A 22,814-nucleotide genomic window follows, 5' to 3' on the forward strand; every position below is an offset into this window, starting at 1 on the left:
TTCACCCAGCTCCCTGACGCTCTGCGAGGGCAGGCCGCCCAGGGTGTGGGGCGTCATTGGGGCTTGCACCCCCCGGGTCGGTGGTGGCTCAGCTGAGACCTGGGAGGTAAGGGGAGGCGGGCAAGGCGGGGGGAGAGCAGACAGAATGTTCCAGAGCACAGAGCAGGGCGTGCCCGGGAAGCCTGAACGGGCTCTGGGGGCCGCAGCTTGGGCTTCGAGAGGGTGGGGGCAGGGGAGCTATTCTGGCTGCACAGCCCAGCGGAGCCAGCTCCCTGAACCCCCAAAGCTGTGGGGAGGGGGTCTCCAGGCCGTGGAGCGGAGGGGCACGGAAGCCAGCGCCCGCCCGGGCTGAGAAGCGGGTGGGAGGAGAGAGGAAGTAGAGGCAGCAGGTGTAGACAGCTGTTTTTGCAAAGTTCGGCTGGGCTGTCCGGGGGGGGGGGGGGGGGGGGGGGGGGGGGCGGAGAGGGGGAGGGATGCGGTGGGGAGGGAGGGCGGTCCTCGTGAGTTAAAAGTGGGGAGTGGAGCGCATTACATGCTGGAGGAGCTCGGCTCCTAGAGAAGGAGGGGAGGGGGTGAAGATCAAGGGCGAGACGCGTCTGGAGCCCGGAAATAAACACGATGCGGGCGACCAGCGGAAGGATACGCTTTGCGCCGCAAAACGGGCTTGTGCGATGTGACCTCGGGGTGTCTACACCCCAGGGTATCTCGCACCCTGCGGCTGTCATCATCAGGGGATGCCATCCGTCCCTCCCTCCACCTGGTGGGCCGCTTATACGCTTAATAAGAACGTTTGTGCCTCATCACCCGGGTGATCAATAACCACCCACCCCCCTCCAAGAACTTCAGGTCCACGGAGAACCCTAGTCTCGCTCTGATGTGGTTAATTCATCAACCCTCGTTAGGACCCCTTCCATTGGCTGTAAAAAAGGTTCGAGCAACACCCTGGCCAGAGCTGGAGGAAAGGGAGGGAGGCCTGGCATTTGCAAAGCACCTCAGGGGCTCGCGGTCGTGGGCCGGCCACCAGCTCCCGGACAGCACCCTGGTGAGGGATGTGGCCCTGCTCACACGCCACACAGAAGGCGGCTGTGGCTTTCAGAGCCAGGGTGAGAGCAAGGGTTGACAAACTAGAGCCCCCAGGCCAAGTCCTGCCCACCACCTGTTATTGTAAATGAAGGTTTGTGAGCACCCGCTGAGCCCGTCATGTACCTGTTACGGTGGCCACTTTCCGCGCCATGGCAGAACTGAGCAGTGGCAACAGAGGCTTTCTGGCTGCAGAGACTAAAACATTTACAACCTGGCCCCTTTCAGAAAAAGTTTGCCAAGCCCTGTTGGGAGTGCCCTGGACTGAAACCATGCTACCTCAGGGCCTTTGCACTTGCTACTTGCTATTCCCTCTGCCTAGAATGCTCTTCCTCCAAGTCTCTCCATGGCTGACTCCTGCTTGCCAGTCGGGTACCAGCTCAAATGCACTTCCTAGGACAACGCTGTCAAAAATGACAACCCAACCCCCCCCGCCCCGGTTCCTCGAACACATCACCTGACTGCTTGTGTCTGAGCACTCAGCACGCTCCAAAGTTATCTACTGGCATACTTCCTGTCTCCTCCAACACAGCATAACCTCCACGAAGGGTTTGTTTTTTTCGTGAATGAAACGTGAACCCAAATAGACACTCAAAACCACTAACATTTGGATCAATGTGATTTTATGTTTTTTTGGTGGTCATGTTAAAAAAAAAAAAAAAGAAAGAAGGAAAGGAAGAAAGAAAGGAAAAGAAACAAAGAAATTCATTGTAAGAATCGATTCTAGTTAATGCAATATAGTCAAAATACTATCATTTCAACATGCGTTCCAACAGAAAAAAATCACGGAGATATTTTACATTCTTGTTTCCAAACCAACCGTTGGAAGTTTGTGAGGCTCTGAAACACATTTTAATTTCAGTTCTTTTTTTTTTTTTAAGTTTACTTATTTATTTTGAGAGAGACAGAGAGAGACAGAGAGCATGAGCAGGGGAGGGGCTGAGAGAGAGGGAAAGGGAGACAATCCCAAAGCAGCTTCCACACTGTCAGCACAGAGCCTAACGCAGGGCTCGAACCCACAAACCATAAGATCGTGACCTGAGCCAAAACCAAGAATCAGATGCTCAACCGAGCCACCCAGACGCCCCCCAATTTCAGTCCTAAGCGTTCAACAGCCACGGGTGGCCTAGTGGCCAACACATGAGCCCCTGCAGGCTGAAAACAGTGCTCCCCTACGTCAGACGCTGCCCTGACTCCTTTTCCCTCAAATTCATTGACTCCCACAACAGTCCGAGGAGGAAGATGTTATGCCCAACCCCGTTTCACAGATGGGAAAATCGAGGCAGTCTGGATCCCCCCCCACAACAGTCTGGCCCCATCGTCTATGCTTATCACCACCCCCCAAACTGCCTTGAATTCTTGGGTGAAGGCACAGTTAACCCGAGTGGTGAATTTGGCAGAAAGGAGCCAGTATTACGGGAAAATGCATGAAAGCAAGAACACAAATGGGAAAAACAGCTGTGACACAGACTCTGTGGCCGTCTCACTGTCCACAAATCACTCAGCTAGAAGTGTGCCCCACAACCCAGAGGAAAGCAAGAAAGAATACTGGGACTGCCAACACTGATGTGGAACAGAGGGTAAAACGCAGGTCCCTCCATAAGAAAGGGGAACCCTACTTGTCACACGAGCTTATTACCAAGCTCGGCTGCCGGCTGGCTCTGTCCAGACCATAGAAAGGGCTCGCGGGCTGCTTGAACGGTCCTTGCGGATTTTATCTTCCACCCTTGATGATCTGGGCAGGCTGCCTGCACTAGTCACACACCTTACCCTTTCCAGCCTCTGGAACTCCTGGGCATCCTGCAAAACCCGCTCAAGCATGCCAGCCCTTGCAGAACCTCGGGTCCCCCGCTCCCTTCTCTGCTCCCACGCCTGGTGTTGTCCTTGTGAGGATGTCTACATGCCGGTCCACACTTCTTCCGGGGGCGGGGAACCCACAGGACTCCATTTGTGGACCCCCCCCCCCCGCCAGGACCCAGGACAACATCGGGTCCATGATAAACTATTTGGGAGGCCAGAGTGACAGTGGATTTCGGCCTGATTACCCCGTGTTTTCCCAACGAGTGAGACCAAAACCAGTTTTAGATGCTTCCAAGCTCGGGTCAAGTGTAATGGCAGATTCTTTGCCAGGCATACATGAAGGACGTCCTGTGGTCCAGGTTCAACGTGATGGGGATATAAGGAAATGTCAGTGAAACAGAAAAGTAACAGAAGAGGGGCACCCAGCCCGGGTGGCTCCGTCCGTAAAGCGTCTGACTCTTGGATTCAGCTTGGGTCGTGATCTCTTGGATTCAGCTCGGGTTGTGATCTCACGTTTCGTGAGTTCAAGCCCCATGTAGGGCTCTGTGCTGATAGCAAGGATCTTTCTTGGGATTCTCTCTCTCTCTCTCTCTCTCTCTAAAGAAGTAAGTAAATAAGCTTGAAAAGAAATAGTAATAGAAGAGCTCAATAGCACAGTGGCTGAAACCCGCTTGGCTGGGAGCCCTCTCTCTACCAAGGACTGTGTCCGTGGCCTTAGGCAAGGTCTCCAGTCTCCCTGTCCTCAATGTTTCCACCTGTGAAATGGGGCAACTATGATACCACCTCACAGGGTCACGCTGAGTAAATGATATAAATGGCATTACGTGGTGCCTGGTGCTTTGTATGAACTCCGTTCTAAGCACTAATTAATGTGACTCGTGTTATCAAGGATTAGTGATATGCCTTTTCTCCACCGCCAGCCTCGACTCAGCAAACTCTGTGGGTCTCTCAGACCCTGCAAGGAGGGAACAGTGAGAGTGGCTGTGTCATGGGGCTGCTGTGGTCGGCCCATGGCCCAGCCTCCGTCATCCCCAGACACGGACCCACAGACAATGGCTGTAAGAGTGAGGGAGGGCAAGCTGTGGGGGGAAGGGAGGTAACCCAACATCCGGACAAGGGCCATGAATCTCTGGTGGGGAAAGGCCATGCCAGTCTGCTAGGAGACTGTCAGAACCACAGGCGTGGGTTTGGAAAGAAATTACTGCCAAGAGAAAACTCAGGAGTGGCAGGGAACGGCCCAGAAGGTCCTCAAAACGAACAGGGCAGCTGAGAACCAGTCACCGCTAAAGACCCAGTCGATACGATCAGGGAGACCGTGAAAAAGAGCGGAGGCAGAGGGATGCCTGGCAGTTGCCAGGAAGACAGAGAAGGAGAAAGGAAAAGGTAGAGGGGGGCGCCTGGGTGGCTCAGGCAGTTAAGCATCTGACTCCGGCTCAGGTCATGATCTCACGGTTCCTGAGTTCGAGCCCCACGTCGGGCTCTGCGCTGACAGTGTCGATCCCGCTTGGGATTCTCTCTCTCTCTCCCTCTCTGTGCTCCTCCCCCACCCGTGTGCCTCTTTCAAAAGAAAGAAAGAAAAGGTAGAGGAGAATGGCAGGTGTGGGTGATGATGACAGGACAGTCACAACAGTGAAGGTAGCCACTGAGACAAAAGTCAGTGCCCTTGAGATACACAGATTATTATTCCCTTCGGTCATCAATGGCTGTCGGAGGAGGGTGCCAGTTACCTCACTGCAGAGACGTGGGACGGAGGCAACACAGCCTGGGCCCTAGAGCCTGTGACCGGGCAGGGAGGACTCACGCCCAGCTCTCTCTAGCTGCACACACCACACTTCCAGCTCCAGCGCTGAGGCCCCACCCTTCCACCTCTCCCCTGGGCAACCTCCGTGTGCCTCAGTTTCCCCACAGGCCAAGTCCAGGTTGGCTCCACTGATCTCCCCATCCCCTTAGCGCCCCAAAGTCGTACGAGGCTGTCCTCTCCATCCCCCATAGAACGAGACAGTCCTGTCACCTTGGGGTGGGGAGTAGAGGGGGGCGGGCGATCTGAGAAAGAAGAATCCCACTTCCCACCAGGGGCTGAGGTTGACCGGAACTTTCTCAGAGTTCAGGTACATGGCCCAGGTTGGCCGGCTTCGCCCGCAGCCCGAAACGGGCTCTGAGCTGCCCGAGCTCCCGAGACCTCTCTCCGCACAAGAGTCTTTCTTGACAGAGTGGCCATAATGGAGGGGGCCCCTCTGTACCCAGCCGGGGAAGCGAACTCCCAGCCTCCGGCCACGCTGAGCCCGGAGAGCTGGGTCGGCCCCAGACAGGAGGACAGAGCCAGACGGGCCTGGGTCGCCACCGGATGACCAGACTGCCAGGCTGAGTGACCGACTCCCTACTAATTTTATAGAGAAGCCCTTTATGGGGTCTCTGTGGCACGCAGCTCCGCGACGAGCCCCTGCGCGTTGGCTCCCACGTCCATCCGAGCAACCGCGTCTTCCTGGTCCGGGGACGCCACAGAGAAGAGAAAGACAGACCCCTTGCCGACGCAGAGCTTACGTCCTGACAGGGACAAAGACAGCGAACCATCGAAGCCACAAATACACGATGCTGGATGGCCTAAGTGCCTGGAAGAAAAGGCAGGGGATGGGCGCAGATGGGGAAGTCAGGGAGGGCCGTGCCGTCTGGGCCTCAGCCGTCACCGCCCAAAGATCTGGTGACGGAAAGCTTCCGGCCAGAGACACAAAACAGGGAAAGACCCCCAAGGCCAGCACCCACTCGACATGGGGAGGGACGGGGTCTGGGTTCCGGCGGGAGGCGCAGGGGGTCACAGGAGCAGCGAGGGGCCAGGCCGTGCAGGGCTGTGACAAAGCGCCCCTCGGCCAGCCGCCCAGGCTTCATTCCCGGTCTCCACGACGCTTACGCAGTCGCGTCCCCCGGCTCCCTTCGTCTGCCATCACAGCGCACAGCTTTGACAACAGGCAGGATGACCGATTGCTCATTTCCCCCAGCTGATGCCACTCTTGGTCAGGGGAGGTGGGAAATCCAAACTCTGGAACCCCAACACGTGGTGTCACCGGCTACCGCGAGGGACAGGTTCCCCGCGCTCCCCCAGCTGCCCCCAGACGGGCTCAGGGGACCTTCAGCTACGGACGCAGCGCATTTCGCGAAGCCTGGCGCTCCCTGACCCCCCAATCAATTCTGGTATTTGTGCTCATCCCTGCCGCTGCCCAGGTGTCCCCGTCAGAGCTGCAGACCGGCCCCTCCCCCTCTCAGTGCACCTGCTCCTCACTCCCTCCTGCCGTGGGGAGGACGTGTCCCTGCAGCCCGCTAGCCTGGGCCAGCGGGGCTCGAACCTGTGGGTCTTGAGATGCACCCACGCTCCACAGCCCTCAAGACGTTCCCCTCGCCTGCCCATCTCCCCCCGCCCCACCCCCCAGACCAATTAATCCAGAATCTCTGCGGTGAGGGCCAAGCAGTGGTATTTTCAAAACGGTGCACAGGATTCCACCGTGCGGCCAGGGCTGAGGCTCGCTGTTGCTGAAGGGATCTTCTTCAGCCTTAGTGTGTTTACACATCGTCTGAAGGGCTCGGTAAAGCGCAGATTCTGATTCAGTAGGAAAGGGCCCAAGCTTCTGCACTTCTAACAAACTCCCATGGGAGGGGGTTGCGGCTGCTGCATGGACCACACAGTGCAGGGCAAAGGCCTGGGGGCACAGCCAGATCTGTGGCGGGAGGGATGGAAACGGGCTTCACCGATTTTCTACGTCCAGAGTCACCCTCCGTTATGAATCTCCCTTTAAAGTCAGGGAGGAATTCTTTTTTTTTTTTAATGCTTCTTTATTTTTAAGAGAGAGACAGAACACAAGCTGGAGAGACGCAGAGAGAGCGGGGAGGCACAGAATCCGAAGCAGGCTCCAGGCTCCGAGACATCAGCACAGAGCCCAATGCGGGGCTCGAACCCACGAACCGTGAGATCGTGACCTGAGCCGAAGTCGGACGCTTCACCGACCGAGCCACCCAGGCGCCCCTCGTCGGGAAGGGACTTCTGAAAGACTTAGTTATTAAAAGATTCTTACAGAAGGAAAGAGGGATTTTCTAGTGTGGGAATAGGGGGCCCTATACTTAAGAAACGTTACAGGCCCACCCTCTATTATCAAGTATCTACTGGAATTAAAAGAACTTAGAGGTGCCTGGCTGGCTTATTCAGTGGGGCATGGGAGTCTTGATCTCGGAGTTTTGAGTTCGAGCCTCACGTTGGGTGCAGAGATCACTTAAAAATAAAATCTTTTAAAGAAAATAAATAAGGGTGGTTCAGTCGGTGAAGCGTCCGACTCTCTGTTTCAGCTCAGGTAATGATCTCACAGTTTCATGGGTTCGAGTCCCGCATCGGGCTCTGTGCTGGCAGTGTGGAGCCTGCTTGGGATTCTCTCTCTTCTTCCCTCCCTCGCTCACGCCGTCTCTGTCTCTCTCTCTCTCTCTCTCTCTCACAGTAAATAAACTTTAAAAGATAAAAATAAGAACTTAAAAGTATCTAATAGAGGACCCAGCGCATAGTAGGTGCTCAGTAAATGGTACCTTGGCTACTCATGCTCTCATTGTATTATTATTAACGCAGGGTACTCCATTTCCTAACCCAACCAAGTACATTCTCTTGGCATCCAAAAACCTGACTGAGTCCTACAAAGCCCTACAAATCTTTTGCCCTGAGAGGATGAGCCACAGGCAGGGGCCAAACACAGGAACCTTCACCTGGGTCCAGGGACCTTCATCTCAGACACAGTCCCATGGACCCCGCCTGGTCTAAGAACACCAATGTCTTTGTTACTCACATTTTGTTTTTCTAATTTGCCACGAGCTGTGGATATACTTTCGCAGCCCAGTCGCGGCTAATATGGAGTGCGTGCTACCCGTCAAGACCGGTTTAAAAAGTATTCTATTTGGTTGAACTCATTATATCCTTAAAACAACTCTGGGCGGCAGGGGCTGTTCGCCTCAAGGGGCAGACAAGGAAACCTGGAAAGGCAAACAACCTGCCAAGGTCACGTACGTAGTAAGTCATAGGGCCAGACAGCAAACAGGGGGGTGTATTTCAGACCCCATGCCTTCCCAGCACTTCTCAAACTTTACTTGCTAAGTGGTTTCATTAACATGCAGGCTCTCCTGGGGCACCTGGGTGGCTCAGTCGGTTGAGCATCCGACTTCGGCTCAAGTCGTGATCTCACAGTTCTGGGTTCGAGCCCCGCATCGGGCTCTGTGCTGATGGCTCGGAGCCTGGAGCCTGCTTCGGATTCTGTGTCTCCCTCTCTCTCTGCCCCTCCCCTGCTCGCACGCGCTCTCTCTCTCTCTCTCTCAAAAATAAATAAACACTTGATAATAAAAAATGCAGATTCTCCTTCAGCAGGCGATCGGGAGCCCGCGACGCTGCATTTGCACCAAACCCCCTGGCCATGCTGACACAGCTGGCCCACGGACCTCGCTTCGAGTAGCAAAACTGCTCACACGCTCTGATACGTCCACCACCGTACTCTTCCGATCAGTGGTTCGTTGATTCGACAGTGGCAAAAATCACAGGAAATCTCCGCTTGGAACACTTCAGTAAAATTCTGTTTCAACTCCTACTCAAACTGCACTATTCTGTGGCCAAGGATATCATCAGTCATTTTGGAAAAGCGGTGTGTCCATTATAAGCTACCGGCATCGAGGGTCATGAAATTGCTTTCGAATTTAAGTGTTACCGCTACCGAGAGTAGCGGTTCCATGCCTGGACCAGGGAAACAATTCCCATCTCTCAAGGCCAAGTGAAGAGTTCCACTTTGAAAAATACAGGGTGGGATTTCTCCAAACACACAAGGGGATCCCGCTACTGTAAGCTTTCCTCCTGGGATTAGCGGGAGAGGATATACGCAGAAACCAGAAGAAAATGACCAATCTTCCCTGCCCGGCTAAACGCATTTAAGAGGAAAGCGGGACCATCCACTTAATCAGTCTGTACTCAGTGGCTGGGAACAAGCAGGCTGCTGAACGAGACAGAGGAAATCAGAGTGGGGAGAGGTAAACTTCCAGGGATGTTCTGGATACTGGCGTGACCCGAAGTTCCAGGATGGCAAACGAGGTCCTGGAGAAACCTGACCTCGAACCATGAGTCTTTGGGGAAACAAAAATACCCTCCTCAAAGCTAGACGTGATACCAAGGTTAGATTAAACAGCGATCGGTGAAGAGAAGGCTTGGTTAGAACTGTACCTTTAGGCAATTCCCACCACCCAGCGATTCTCGAACTTTGCTCCACAATCGAATCACCCGACAAGACGTCAACACTCAGCATCTGGCCTCTCACACTCCGGCCACACTCCCACGTCAATTATATCACAATCTCCGGGGGGTGGGACCCAGGTATCCCTCATCGTGAGAGCTCCCCAGGTAAAGCCAATGGGCAGCCAAGTTTGAGAACCAGTATCTTCACCTATAAAACAAGGAATCCATCCGGACCAATGGTCTCTTCACCCGATTTGCGTGTTAGAATCACCGCGGGAAGGATTTTGAAAGTAATGATGCCAGCAGCTTCCCTAAGGAATTCAGGTTAATTTGTGGGGCGTGGGCACCGGCATTTTTAAGAGCTTCTAGGTGATCCTAATATCCAGCTAGAACTACTGGTCCAGATGTTTTTGCCAAGATTCCTTCTACTGCCTACATTTTAAGCATCTACGATGAACATCAAGGCTAAAAATGCCATCTTAGACTTTTTGCAGAAGTAGAGTTCTCATCTTTACTTTTAAATCAGGGATTTCTAACTTTGCAAGGGTCCAAATCGTATTCAAAATGCTGGATGAATACATAGGTGTGTGTGCATATATATATATACATAATGAATAGTTCTGAAGGAGAACGTCCTTAACTTTCATCAGATTCTCAAAAGACCGAACTCTCTTACCTTAAAGGCAAGGATGTGATTTCTGATTTAACAAACATAGCGAAGTTCAAGAATGAACGGAAAATAAACTGACCCTGGCAGCACATTTTGAATTTGCAACATACCTACTGCCCCCTAGCGCCTGTATATCTTTATTGCAGGTGAAGTTCAGACCGAACATCCCATCCTCTGGAAAGCCACAGGGAGAGAGACATCCAGATTTCTGATCCAAGTGTCAGCGTGGAAGTTGTGCTGCAGACCGGGGTCAGCGTGAGGCTGTCCGGTCATGATCACGATGAGAAATGACTTGCCCGGCTGCACTTGTAAAGAGACTATCCAACCAGATACTTCGGACTCATGAGCCCAGCTGGGTTTGTTAGGATTTCTGGGTTTCCTAGTCCTGACACTTGTTACCTATATGCCTTGGTTTGGAGCCCGGCTTTCTTTCTCCCCATGTGTCCTTGGGAAAATTACTGAACTTTCTGTTCTTCAGACAAAATGGGGACAATAGAAGTACTTTTCAGACTGCTGTGAAGAATAAGAAAATACATGTAAAATGCTCAGCCTATCAGTTGGCTCAGAACAAGGCCCTTGAATAAATGTGAGTTATAGGACCATATCGGTGGTATTTTATTAGTAGTAACATCTTACTGACGGTGCGCACGTCACTAAATTTCATTGAGCTTCCTTCGTTGATCCATACGACAAGGAAAATACACCCCACGTAGTTTCCTTCATGGGGTTACAGCGATGACCGCCATGATACGGCAACTGTCACACATCCGGGGAATCTACCAGGCACAGGGAAAAGTCACCCCGTAATACAGACATAATCCCTACCCTCTGAGACTCCAGTAGTTGAAATCTCTACAAATGACCGTAGCAATTTCTCGTCACATACCTGGCATCCTGGACAAGGTAAACCTTCTCACCACGTGGGCAACTGGGTGACCACACTCTACCATGCCCACCACAAGCTGCCTTTCAGGCAAGAGAAGATGCCGGCCACTCACGCAATCACGGATGCCCTGGATCGCTGCTCTCCTCCAGTCCTGACGCGTCAGTCCCTCCCCAGGAGACGGTCCCAGGACGCATCCGCAAGCCCGCCTGCCCAGTAGAGTCTCCCACGGCACACGTACTGCCACCTGCCCCACCGGGACAACACATCACCGAAACCTCTCACCAGCCCCCAGCAAAGACACAAGGCGATCAGCGCTCGCTTACCTGGAGTCTGCTTGGCCGTACGCACGGGGGTGTAGTGGTTTTTGGAGGACGATCTGACCGGTGTGTTCTCTTTGGGAGAGGTATTGATAGCTGAGATAGTTTCTCTTTCACAGTGTGCTATGGGGATTGGTCCCTGTTGTCTTAGGATGTCGGCCAGAGCCCTAAACAAGGAGGAGATCACACAGTGAGATTCAAGAAGCAGGTATACACAACCACAGAGGGAACTGGCTTGCTTTCACGGGCCCTTTGATGCACAGAGTTATGGGAGGAGACAAAAACACAGTATCCGGTCCTCAGTAGTCCGAGCTGTGTCTGCTGCTGGTCCCGGGGGGACCCCTAACCCTAACCCTAACCGTAACCTTAACCCTAACCCAGGTAGAGGTCACCATGCCTGGGCGGTATCGGCACTAAAAGGCAGTGATTATGGTTTCCGTCTTTATTTCCCATGAGCCCTTTCAGACTACCAGCTCCCCAAACACCCCCTTATGCCAGGCAGATATCTGTACCCCTGGTCAGTATGATGCCACCGCAGGAAAGGGCTGGCATCAGTGGCCTCGTCTGCAGGAGCAGGCTATGCATAACAGGGGCACAATCGCCCCGCTGAAACAGACACACCGGCTAGCACGGACTTTATGCTGGTGACCCAGCACAGCTCCCGCCATCTGAAAAAGGGGTGACTTAACTGTAAAGACGGGCCGTGTAGGTAACAGGGTAAGTATCAGACCACACGAGCCGTGCAGACCAGGATCACAACGGGAGTCCAGAGGAGGCAACGATTACACACACACACAGGAAAATACACAAACACAGAGAGGAAGAAACGGGGATACACAACTCCCCTTCCGCAGGAGACCCCGCCACCCCGAGACAGCAGCTTTTATCCACTCAAAACATCCCTCGGACGACCGAATGCGCGTTTATGGAGGACCCAGCGCGCGTCAGTTGCTGCCGAGACACAGGTAAATAGGACACAGTCCCTGTCGCCTAACGGCTCACAATTTAGGGGAAATCGCTCCCCAACCTGGTTTCAAACAGGACTGGCTCTGTGGGTGTGCTGTGTGGCATGTGGCCGTGACCACTGCTGACGGAAAACAGAGAGAGGCAGGGATGGATCGTCTGCGGACGCAAAGGTGAGCGTGGATACGTTTCAAGAGACCACCACGTAGAGAATGCGATTTTAGGGCCACGTCCCCAGTTCTGAGTGCATCCCTGTTTCGTACAAGCCAGGCAAAGGCTTTTCCGTCCACCCGGGGTGTCCCTGGGGCCTCCAGGCCTCCCCCGGCCCACCCCAGTCCTCCCCAAGGCTTCATTCACACTGGGCCTCCAGAGCCCGGCACTCCGATCCCTTGCAAAGTGACAACCACGTCAGTCTAAAACTGTGTCCCAGCGTGAACTGCTGTCTTCCATTATGCCGCCTCTGACATGCTGAACCTTCCGAGGAAAAGAGCATCAACCTGGCAATCTTATCATTTACTGGCGTTTATGTAGCAATTTCAGATGTTCCAAACGCCTGCCCCCTGGCTGGCGTTCTCTTCTCTCAGGCTGTAAAGGGAGGAGCAGACACGTGTCACTGCCCTCGTTCGCTTGGGTGGACCAAGCAGAGGGAGAACACAGAGGCTCATTCGCCTGGTGAAGGAAGTTCAGGCCGACCCGGGGTCTGGGTCAGGGACCTGAGATTCAGGGTGTGGGGAGAAGCAGCAAGCACCACCCTAAAAGGTCAAGAGATTTGCGTTCTAATCCCAGATGAGCTCTTAAAACTTCCAGCAGATCTGCTGACCTCTAAAACCAACATTTAATCTTTCCCCCCCCATTTGGAAAACAAAAGGGTTTAAAGGAACATGGCCCTTCTAATTAGACCCCTTCTCATTCCAAAATGTTATATTTTCGGTATGTTTATAACCACACATCCACGCAGGTCCTCTCGATCCCTTCATTGCTCTGGTTATCAGAGACACTTTCCTACCACGTTTCCATGGTAAGGAAACCCTGGGCTAGGGGCGCTTGGGTGGCTCAGTCAGTTGAGCATCCAACTTCGGCTCAGGTCATGGTCTCAGGGTTCGTGGGTTCGAGCCCCGCGTCGGGCTCTGTGCTGATGCCTCGGAGCCTGGAGCCTGCTTTGGATTCTGTGTCTCCCTCTCTCTCTGCCCCTCCCCCGCTTGCACTCTCTCTCTCTCTCTCTCTAAATAAATAAATAAATAAATAAATAAATAAAACCTTTGTTAAAAAATTTAAGGATGAATTTTAAGGTAGGTGAGTTACATTTCCATAAAGCTGCTATCCCTCCCTCCCCCCAACAAAAGTATATTATTTTTCGGTTTCTTGCCTCTCGAGTGTTTACAAAGACTCCCAATTCTCTGGTGCCTGGGAAGGAGAATGGAGACTTGTGGTTAAGTCCACTGCTCTCGGGAGGCCAAAGACTGAGCCTACATCCGTGTTTCTCCACGGTGATTTTGTCCCCTGGCGGGGGGTTGGCGGAGGGGGCATCTGGCAACGTCCCGAGATGTTTGTGGCAATCACGACTGGGGAGGCAAGTGTTACTGGCCTCTAGTGAGCAGAGGCCAAGGGTGCTGCTGAAATTCTGTGCTATACAGGACAGCCCCCCACGACAAAGAACTCTCTGGCCCAAGATGTCAACAGTGGTGAGACTGAGACATCCTGACCTACCTCTAGGCAACACTAGAAGGAAGGGAGTCTTGGATTAAGGGCCCAGTGCCATCCAGCTCCCCCGATGTCTACTGAACAGCCCGTACCAGGGGTCAGACACCGGGCTGGGCTCAGTGAAAGGAATGTCCCCGAGGAGTGGGCCCGTCCGCTGGGGTCATCGCTGTGTCCTTAGGCCTTGGCGCACTTCCCAGCCATGTGACATACACAGGGGAAGAACTAAAGCTCGGCCCGGTTTCTTTCTGCCTCTGCAGGGCATTCGGCTCCTATCACTCTGGTCCACACTGACAGCGTTAACGGCAGCTGATTCACTCCAGGGCTCGTCGGCAAAGAGACGAGAGCTGCGAACGGAGCGCCCCTCTCGCAGGACAGGGAGTCTCTCGGTGCCCGTCTCCCGAGAAGCCCTTCGAGACGCAGCCTCTGAGGACGGAGCGGGGAGGGAAGACACCTTTGCGAAGACCACCGGGCTTGGTGGAGACCAGTGTGCTTGGGTCTGACTTGCGGCTGGAGAATGACTGTTAACTGGGGCACAGCCAGGCCGTCTCCTCCTGAGGGTGACGTCTTGTCCAGTATCCTTTCCAGATGCCCGGTGGGCTGGGCGGAGCTGGGCAGCATGGCCAAAGAGAGGGACGTGCCAGAGGAGGTGTCCCTGAAGAGGCGGGCTCTCTGGGGGCAGGCTTCCGCCCTGCACGGTCCCAACGAAGGGCGTGGTGGCCAGGGCCACGCTCCTGGTCCCCCACTCTGTGGCTTCCCTGACCGCCGGACACCCTTCTCCAAGTCCCCATCCCTCCCCAGTGCCCTCTGGCAAGGGGAACAGGTGCCCTAATTCCCAGGAGGTGTCCTTAGGAGCAGTCCCCCTCTGGCAGCTCCCCTGCCCCACTCACACCCCCCTCCCTCTGCCCCTCAGCTCCTGACCTCCCTCCTCGCTCCTGTTCTTCTGTTCCTCTCCCTCTTCCATCCCCTTCTCCCCAGGGCGCTTGATAAATATTATTCTAATTCTGAAATGTGCGATGCCAGGCTCACCTAATTAATCTGGATGCGCCCCAGGAAATGGGTTAGGGCCTGAGCTATTTTCCAACCGCGGGAAAGAAAATCGGTCACTGAGGAACAGGGAGGCGGGGTCTGTGAAAGAGTGGGCACCAGCTCCAGGCCTGAGAGAGAGGCGGAAGGGAGGAGAGGACAGAGGGGGACAGGCGGACGGTGAGTGGGCCCACGGAGAGGAGAGGCGGGGAGAGGCACAGGGGGAACAGGAGACAGGACGCAGGAGAAAGGGACTCAGGGAAGGGACAGAACGGGCAGGGACAAAGGTCGAGGGACCAAAGGGGCAGTGAGGAACAGAGAGAAATTCAGAGAAAGCACAGGGCTCAGAAGGTGGTGGGGGGAGGGGGGTCAGAGGGCGCACTCAGAGTGGGGAGGGGCGGTGAGAGCAGACAGCAGGACAGAGAGCCGGGCAAGCGAGGGCACAGGGGGCTTTCCAGCCAACAGCCAACCCCACCGGCCCTCCCTGGTCCTCGGCTAGCATCTCATTTAAAGACCCGAAGAATCTTGGGGCGGCCGGCTGGCTCCGTTGTTGGAACCTGCAATTCCTGATCTCAGAGTCGTGAGTTCGAGCCGCAGGTCAGGCATAGAGTTTACTTCATTAAAATCATCATCACCAACATCATCATCATTTTTAAATAACTCGAAGAAGCTTGCTAACAGCCCTGTTCCTCTCAACCTCCCCTCCCCCACTTCTGCCACACTATCAAAAGCATGTTTTTTTGCCCCAGTTGCCTTGGTCCACCCCTCCCTTTGGCACATGAATTCCCTGGCTTTTGCAGATGCGTGGTGAGCAGGGGTGGGCAGGGGATTAATTGGGCAGCAAATCCGAGCAGGAAGAGCAGTCATCCTGGGCATTCGACCCTTGTGGGTGCCCTGCCACCCCAATTTCTAACAAGAAACCGAGGCTCCGAGTGATTCGAGGACTAGCACGTGACGGAGCAGAAATTTAAATCCAGGGCCCGTGACTCGTGTCTGGGTGTCCTTTCGCTCCCGGGACTGCTGCCCGCATACACCTCCCGTCCCTGTGCACCGGCACGGTCAACTTGCACGAGTCCTTCTGGTTTCCCCAGCCGGGTCCGCCAACTGAGCAAACGCCAGTGAACATTTGGGCTTGGAGAGATGAGGGATTCAGTCGGTCGATGAGGGATTCAGGTCAAGACCAGTTATCTATGAAAACCTTGGTTCATGTTGTCAGCAACCCCCAAGGAAATGAAAGAGTGAACGTCCCTAAGTGCGGAGTGATCTGGACACAAGGGACCCAGCCCAACCAACACTTTTTGATATGCTGTCACCTGCTTTGAAGACATGAAATCCTTCTGAAATTGGCAAGTGACTCCTCTTAACCAGAGAAAGGTAGGGGCGCCTGGGGGGGCTCAGTCGGTTGAGCGTCCGACTTCGGCTCAGGTCACGATCTTGCGGTCTGTGAGTTCGAGCCCTGCGTCGGGCTCTGTGCTGACAGCTCGGAGCCTGGAGCCTGCTCCGGATTCCATGTCTCCCTCTCTCTCTGCCCCTCCCCCATTCTCTCTCTCTCCTTCAAAAATAAACATTTTTTAAAAGATTTAAAAAAAGAGAGAGAAAGGTAAGACCTCCTTCATGACTTTCCTTCATCGTCTTGCCTGCTTAGGAAATTACACGGGAAATCGAAGACTTAGGAAACTGACCGCTCTCATTTACTGAACAATTACTACGTGCCAGATATCAATGCTGAACTCTTCCATGCATTATACCCTATAATCCTCAAAATGACGTTATTTGGTAGATGCTCTCGGTAGCCATAACCAGTATGATGAGAATACTAAGATTTTGCAAGGTCAGCTCTATTGCCCAAGGACACACAACCAATAAGGAGTAAATCCAGATTTCTAAGACAGGTAGGCAAAGCAGCAGAGGTGTGCAACCACCAAATTATCCATTCGTTCATTCGTTCATCCGCCCGTCCAACCATCTGTCCCTCCATCCACTCAGTCACATTTATTTTTCTACCTACTATCTCTCTCCCACGGTCTCTGAACACAGGGTTTTAGACAGTGATCCATCTTTGGTGGGGAAATCTGCCCAAACAGAACCCGGCTGCGCTCAGCTACCCAGTTCTATCGACCTCTGTGGGTCCTCGACACCAGCAAGCTTCGAACACTTTTTACACTGTTTTCAGCAGGCAACTGTTTTGGGCAACAAAATCTAAGCAGAACATCGACACAGACCCTTAGACCCTTAGACCCTTGCTCTGCATGAAGCCAGAGCCCTGCTCCATGAGACCCTTGGCTTCCGAAAGCAGGCGGTCCCTGGGCTTTGTGGAGTTTCTAAGTTTGAAAAGAAATGTAGGAAAAGAGTACCAAAAAAAAAAGACAAAACTATAGAACTTCTTCTCACAATCTCCCCTCATTGAACAGGTAGTAAAACCGAGGTTCCCCCCAAATTAAGTGGAGGGAACCTAGGGACGCTTAGTTCACCTGGGAAGTCTGTTTGATCTCCATTAATACTTTCCATACAAACCCCACGAACAGCACTGCTCACTGAGATAGAGCCGATGGAAACCAGCCTCTGTCCTCCGCCAAATCTCTGGATTTCTGAGCCACACAAAAGGGGAGAAGGTAAGTTCTCCTAGAGCCCAATAAGTTTTTCTGCGTCAAGGGCGAAGCAAGCTGGTTCGTTTAGACCCCTACACATGCCTTTCCTCTTTCTGGGAAGAACAGGGAGACATTTCTGCTGTTGGATAGGTATGATAAAAGGCCAAACACATCAACTGTTCCCTGAATAAGCTAATCTGGTTAATGTTATTCCTGAGGACTAATGAGAACACTGTTGATCTTGAGGATTTTCGAAATGACTTATTTTAAGAATGCAAGTTTCTTCCTTGAGAGGGGCCACCAGTCTAATCTTTAGGTCTCTTCAGAGAAGAAACGAAGCAAAATAAAGACGATTCTGGGAAACGAAGCTATTCACGTCAAAACTATGGGGCAAACCAGGAAAGGTTGGGTTTGGGTTTTGTTTTGTTTTGTTTTTTCTCTTTAAGTAAATCTCTGACAGTTACTTTCGTATTTCTCCTAGAAGTAGAATGCAGACATCCTACTCCAGTTAAAGTATTCTGGCTACTTGAGTCCCGGAGAAGGGAGGTTCATACTTGACCGTGACGGCCTGGGTGCAGCCCGTGTCCTCTCTCACCTCATGCCCGAGCCTATTCACTGGGCAGACGGGGTGTCTTTATTCTCTGAAAATATGCACTCCGGACAATCGGAGTGACTATATTTTTTAATAAACACGGACCAAGGAGAACGGCTTAATTTAGTTCTTAGTCCTGGTTCTCTTACAGTCCACTTGAAAAACACAGCTGCTGGCTTTGTGTGTGTACAAGACCGCTCTCCCCTCACAGAGAGGCTCCAAATGGGTGTGGAGATCTCCTTTGTTGTGGTAACAATGTTCGTGCACCTGCACTGAGCTGTTCGTCAGGTCTGAGCTGCCCGGGGCACAATCACAATCAGAATGCATCCTGGCCAATAAACAGTGCAGGACCCGGGCAGGGAAGGCTCAGCCCGCAGGCTCCGTGTTTTCCAGGCAAACGGGGTAAGGTCCTCTATCCAGATGGGCCCCTGTCCTGGGGCTGTGGCCTGGGGCCAGCCACGAGCTGGGCAGGGCCTAGAGGCGCATCCTATGGGGCCCCAGTTCACCCCTGAGAGCCTCACCTCCACACACTCCACTCCTTGCCTCCTGAGTCCTGTGAAAATTCACCCAGGCCTGGGAAGACTGGGTAGCAGCAACCCCAAGCCTAGGCTCTTCAGAAATATCTGGATTGTCCCGGAATGATCCAAAGACCTAGATGTGGCCAGCACAGCCACCATTTCGGACGGGGAAGACAGAAATGCTACCGAGATTGGTTACCAGAGCCACACGGGCAGCCGGGGTGGGGGGGGGGGAGAGGAGTGAATAAATATGCCCGCCACCTGCTGTTCTCTTTTGTTATCTCGGTGTGGTTTGCTTGACTTGCTGTAGGCACAGACCTAAGTCCGGAGGGGGAAGCAAAACGCAGGTAGGATAGCCTAGTGGCTAAACGCAGGATTCTGGAGCCGGAGTGCAGGGCTGCTGGCCACCGGGCGCACCAGTGATCTCCCGTAGCTACTTCATGGCCTGTGGTCCTGCCTCCTCGTTCAAAAGATAAGGCTACAATAATAAGGCCAAAAATAATGTCTACCTCTTAGAGTTATCATGGAGATTAAATGAGTTAATATTTGTAGAGCACTTAGAACGGAACCTGGCAACCAGTAAGCACTCTATAAATATTTGATTAATAAATAAATCCAAATACAACCTCCCAGTGTCTGCACAGGCTCGGCCTATAGGACCACGACAAAAAAGTGGTGGGAGAGGGGCGTCCCGGAGGACTGAATCCCTGATGCCAGATGGGCAAAACTCCTCCCGTGGAGACTGAACCCCATGGCATGTGACGGCCACGGTCATCCTGGAAGGGACCACCCACATCCCCTATTTTCCACTCAGGCCTGACCGAGGACAGGAATGCGTCTGGTCACACACAGCAGCTTTCACTGCACCCTGAACTTGGATTCTGAGAGCCAAGTGCAAAGAGAGTGTCTGTTCGTTCGTCTCTGCAAGGCCATCACAAACTGTGCTTCTGCTAGCGAGCCGGGAAGCTTCGAGATAAAGTACCGCCACCGAAAAGCCAAGAGACTCCCCTCACGAACAAAACAAATCAGGATTCCAGCGGGGCATGAAAGGGCAAACGTATCAAACTCACCAGGGCAACATTTTCTGCAAAGTGATTCAGCTGGGTTTTTTCTTCATTCTTCCTACCTCCCTTTTTCTTCCTTTTCCTTCCTTCCTTTCTTCTTTAAAAAAAAAAAATTAGGGGCGCCTGGGTGGCACAGTCGGTTAAGCGTCCGACTTCAGCCAGGTCACGATCTCGCAGTCCGTGAGTTCGAGCCCCGTGTCGGGCTCTGGGCTGATGGCTCAGAGCCTGGAGCCTGTTTCCGATTCTGTGTCTCCCTCTCTCTCTGCCCCTCCCCCGTTCATGCTCTGTCTCTCTCTGTCCCAAAAATAAATAAACGTTGAAAGAACAAAATTATAGGGGAGCACCCGGATGGCTCAGTCGGTTAAGCATCTGAGTCTTGATTTCAGCTTAGGTCATAATCTCGCGGTTTGTGGGTTCAAGCCCCACGTCGGGCTCTGCGCTGACAGCATGAAGCCTGCTTAGGATTCTCTCTCTCTCCCTCTCTCTCTCTGCCCCCCTTCTATGCGCGCGCTCTCTCTCTCTCTCTCTCAATATAAATATATATATATATACACATATATATACATATACACGTATACATATATACACACACACACACATATATATATGTATATGTGTGTGTGTGTGCGTGTGTGTGTGTGTGTGTGTGTATAGGGTTAATGGGTGGCTTAGTTGGTTGAGCACCTGACTCTTGATTTCAGCTCAGGTCATGATCCCAGAGTGCTGGGATCGAGTACTGGGTGGCTTAGTTGGTTGAGCACCTGACTCTTGATTTCAGCTCAGGTCATGATCCCAGAGTGCTGGGATCGAGCCCCGTGTAGGTCTCCACACTGAGCATGGAGCCTTCTTGAGATTCATTTTCTCTCTCTCTCTCTCTCTCTCTCTCTCTCATTCGAAATAAATAAATTGTAAATCATAAACATCACTGTCATTTCCAAGCTCAAGTTTCTTCACATCAAGGCAAACATCAGAAGAGTGGGGCGCACAGAAAGACCACCCACCATGCTCTCCATTTTAATTAATTAAGTCATTCATTCTTTCAACCACATCAGCTGAGGGCCTACCTTGTGCCAGCCACTACTCGAGCCACAAAATACAGGTGGGAACTAGCACTGGAGACCAACCAGTTTCCCAAAAGGAATCTTTGGGTTGAATGGAGTTTGAACGACTTGTATGTTGCTGTTGGAAATGTCACATTCGGTTTGGTTATAGAATTACAAGCCCATTTCTTTCGGGTTTTAAGTGTAATTATTTATTTTGAGAGAGACAGAGACAGTGCAAGTCAGGGAGGCAGAGAGAGAGAGAGAGAGAATCACAAGCAGGTTCTGCACTGTCAGCTCAGAGCCCGACACAGGGCTCGAACTGATGAAACTGTGAGATCATGACCTGAGCCAAAACCAAAAGTCGGAGGCTTAACTGACCGAGCCACCCAGGTGCCCCAAATTACAACCCCATTTCGATGTGAGCCACATTCGTACAGGCACAAAGACTCGAACCCGTGTCCTGTGAGGAACAGATTTGTAACTAGGGATGTTTATCCAAGAAGCAGGAAAACCGAAGCGGGCCTTGACCGCCATCTCCAAAGGGAAGTCTTGCCGTCTTACAGAAGGGATACGGCAACGGCTTGTCCCCCTAGGTACATCTCGTGCCAGAAAGCCACTGTTAGCTCCCCATCAGAATTACCAAGAATTGTGTCCTCTGAACCCATGGACTCCTCCAGGCACAGAGGGAGCCCAGCTCTCGACGCACTTGCAGAAGAGGAGGGGAACCTGGCCCCCAGAAGGAGAGGCACTAAAACACCTCTTAAGTCCCTCTCACCCAAGAGATTCTATGAGTTTAGGATGCTAAAACCAAGCAGTCACAGGAAGACATTTGCAGGTAGCATTCTCCTCTGAAGGTAGAGTACATTTTCCCCAGGGCTGTCTGCAACTCACAGTACAGATGTACTCTCTGCCTTCTGGAACTTTCGCAGGTATGCTGAGATCAGAATGAGCCAGGGAAGAACTCACCTGCACCACCTAACAGGCCCCATCCCACAGCCAGGCTAACAGACCGGAGTGGGCGCTGGCTGAGGGACTCATACCCAAGGTCATGGGCACGGAAAGCAACACTGGTTGGGATTAGCCTGCCTCTTAGCTCCCAGGAAATGCTTCAAGGCACAGAAAGATGGAAGATGGCCCCAGAAGTGAAAGAATGGGGGCTATGCAGGTGCCCCTGGAGCACCACACATGCAGAGAAAGGTCAAAGTCCTTTCCTTTCCTATAAGGGGCTGGGTACAGTCTAGGCACATCCCATCACATCCTGCATTAGACTGCAACGCTGTCTCCTCAATCCAAACTGTGGTGCTGGAGACAGTGATGTACGAGCAGGCTCCTTGGGCAGAAATGGGCAATTGAGAAAGCACAGAAGGAGCAGAGACAGAGCTCACGGTCTCTTGGAAGTGACAAAGCCACTTGTCCAAAGTCCACCTCCAGGTTCCTAATAAACCCCGGTGCCCAGCTGCTCACCCTGTGGCAAGAGGAAATGAGGTGAACCTTTTGGGTCGTGGCAGGACTCTCCACTCCCAAAGCTGAAAAAGAGAGAGTTTCCAGATGTTAAAAACTCCGGGAAAGACAGGAGAAAAGAAACAAGGAGGGGAAATCAGCAGGCATTCCCAGACGGAATTAAGAAGGGGCTTTGAAGCAGCCTGAGGTCAAGCATCACGGATTCCAGCAGGCTAATCCCAATCGAGGAAATAGACATGGAAATTACAAAAAAAAAAAAAATGCTCTAAAGGAAATGCATTTTTACTGCTTCCCGGGGCCATTGCAGGATTACAAACTAGGCTGGGAAACAGGAAACAGAAACCGTTCTTCAGACAGCTACATCATTGACTAGGTGAGAAAGATTTGTAATTAGCATGCCAATGGTCTACGGAAGAGCCTGCTGGAAAAATCTGTCCTTCCGCGTGGTGTACGGGCCCTGCACAATCTTCACCATTAATCAGTCTGTCGCAGGTTTTTGTCAGACAGAGGAAAGAACAACTTCGCCCAGGTCCGATTTGGATAATTTCTGAATCAGCAGAGTCTGAATCGATGCAGTTTAATGAAGTTATAGCGGGATAAATTCAAGAAGGAGAACGAAAGGGAGACAGCAAAGGAAGCAAAGGAACCTTCCCCCCCCCCCACCATCTTAACAGAAGTGAAGAGAGATCAAAAGAAGGAAAGAAGGAAGAAACAAGCAAGAGTGGACAAAGACACCCGCGGGAAGGAGAAGACACATTTTAATGATCAGACTTGAAAGAGGGAGAGAGACAGAAGCGACAGACCGGACTCTCTTCATGAACGCTTGAGGCTGGGAGAGGAGGTGGGCAAGAAAAGCTGGCTGCTTATGAT

At 52.6% G+C, this 22,814-nt stretch overlaps 1 protein-coding gene across 3 annotated transcripts in view; it reads right to left on the minus strand.

Annotated features, from left to right (window-relative positions):
- SHISA6 (shisa family member 6) overlaps positions 1-22,814 on the minus strand; it is a 278,481-nt gene that overhangs the window by 242,850 nt on the left and 12,817 nt on the right. For all 3 annotated transcript variants that reach the window (XM_047089663.1, XM_047089662.1, XM_047089661.1), the window contains exon 2: positions 10,998-11,158. In XM_047089663.1, coding sequence (XP_046945619.1) covers positions 10,998-11,158 — 161 coding nt within the window. The remainder of the gene's footprint in view (positions 1-10,997; positions 11,159-22,814) is intronic.

Source organism: Lynx rufus, unplaced genomic scaffold (genome assembly GCF_022079265.1).
Source record: "Lynx rufus isolate CCGP_SWC_20201006 ecotype Redwood Valley unplaced genomic scaffold, mLynRuf1.p SCAF_28, whole genome shotgun sequence".
In the NCBI taxonomy this organism is placed as follows: Eukaryota; Metazoa; Chordata; class Mammalia; order Carnivora; family Felidae; genus Lynx; species Lynx rufus.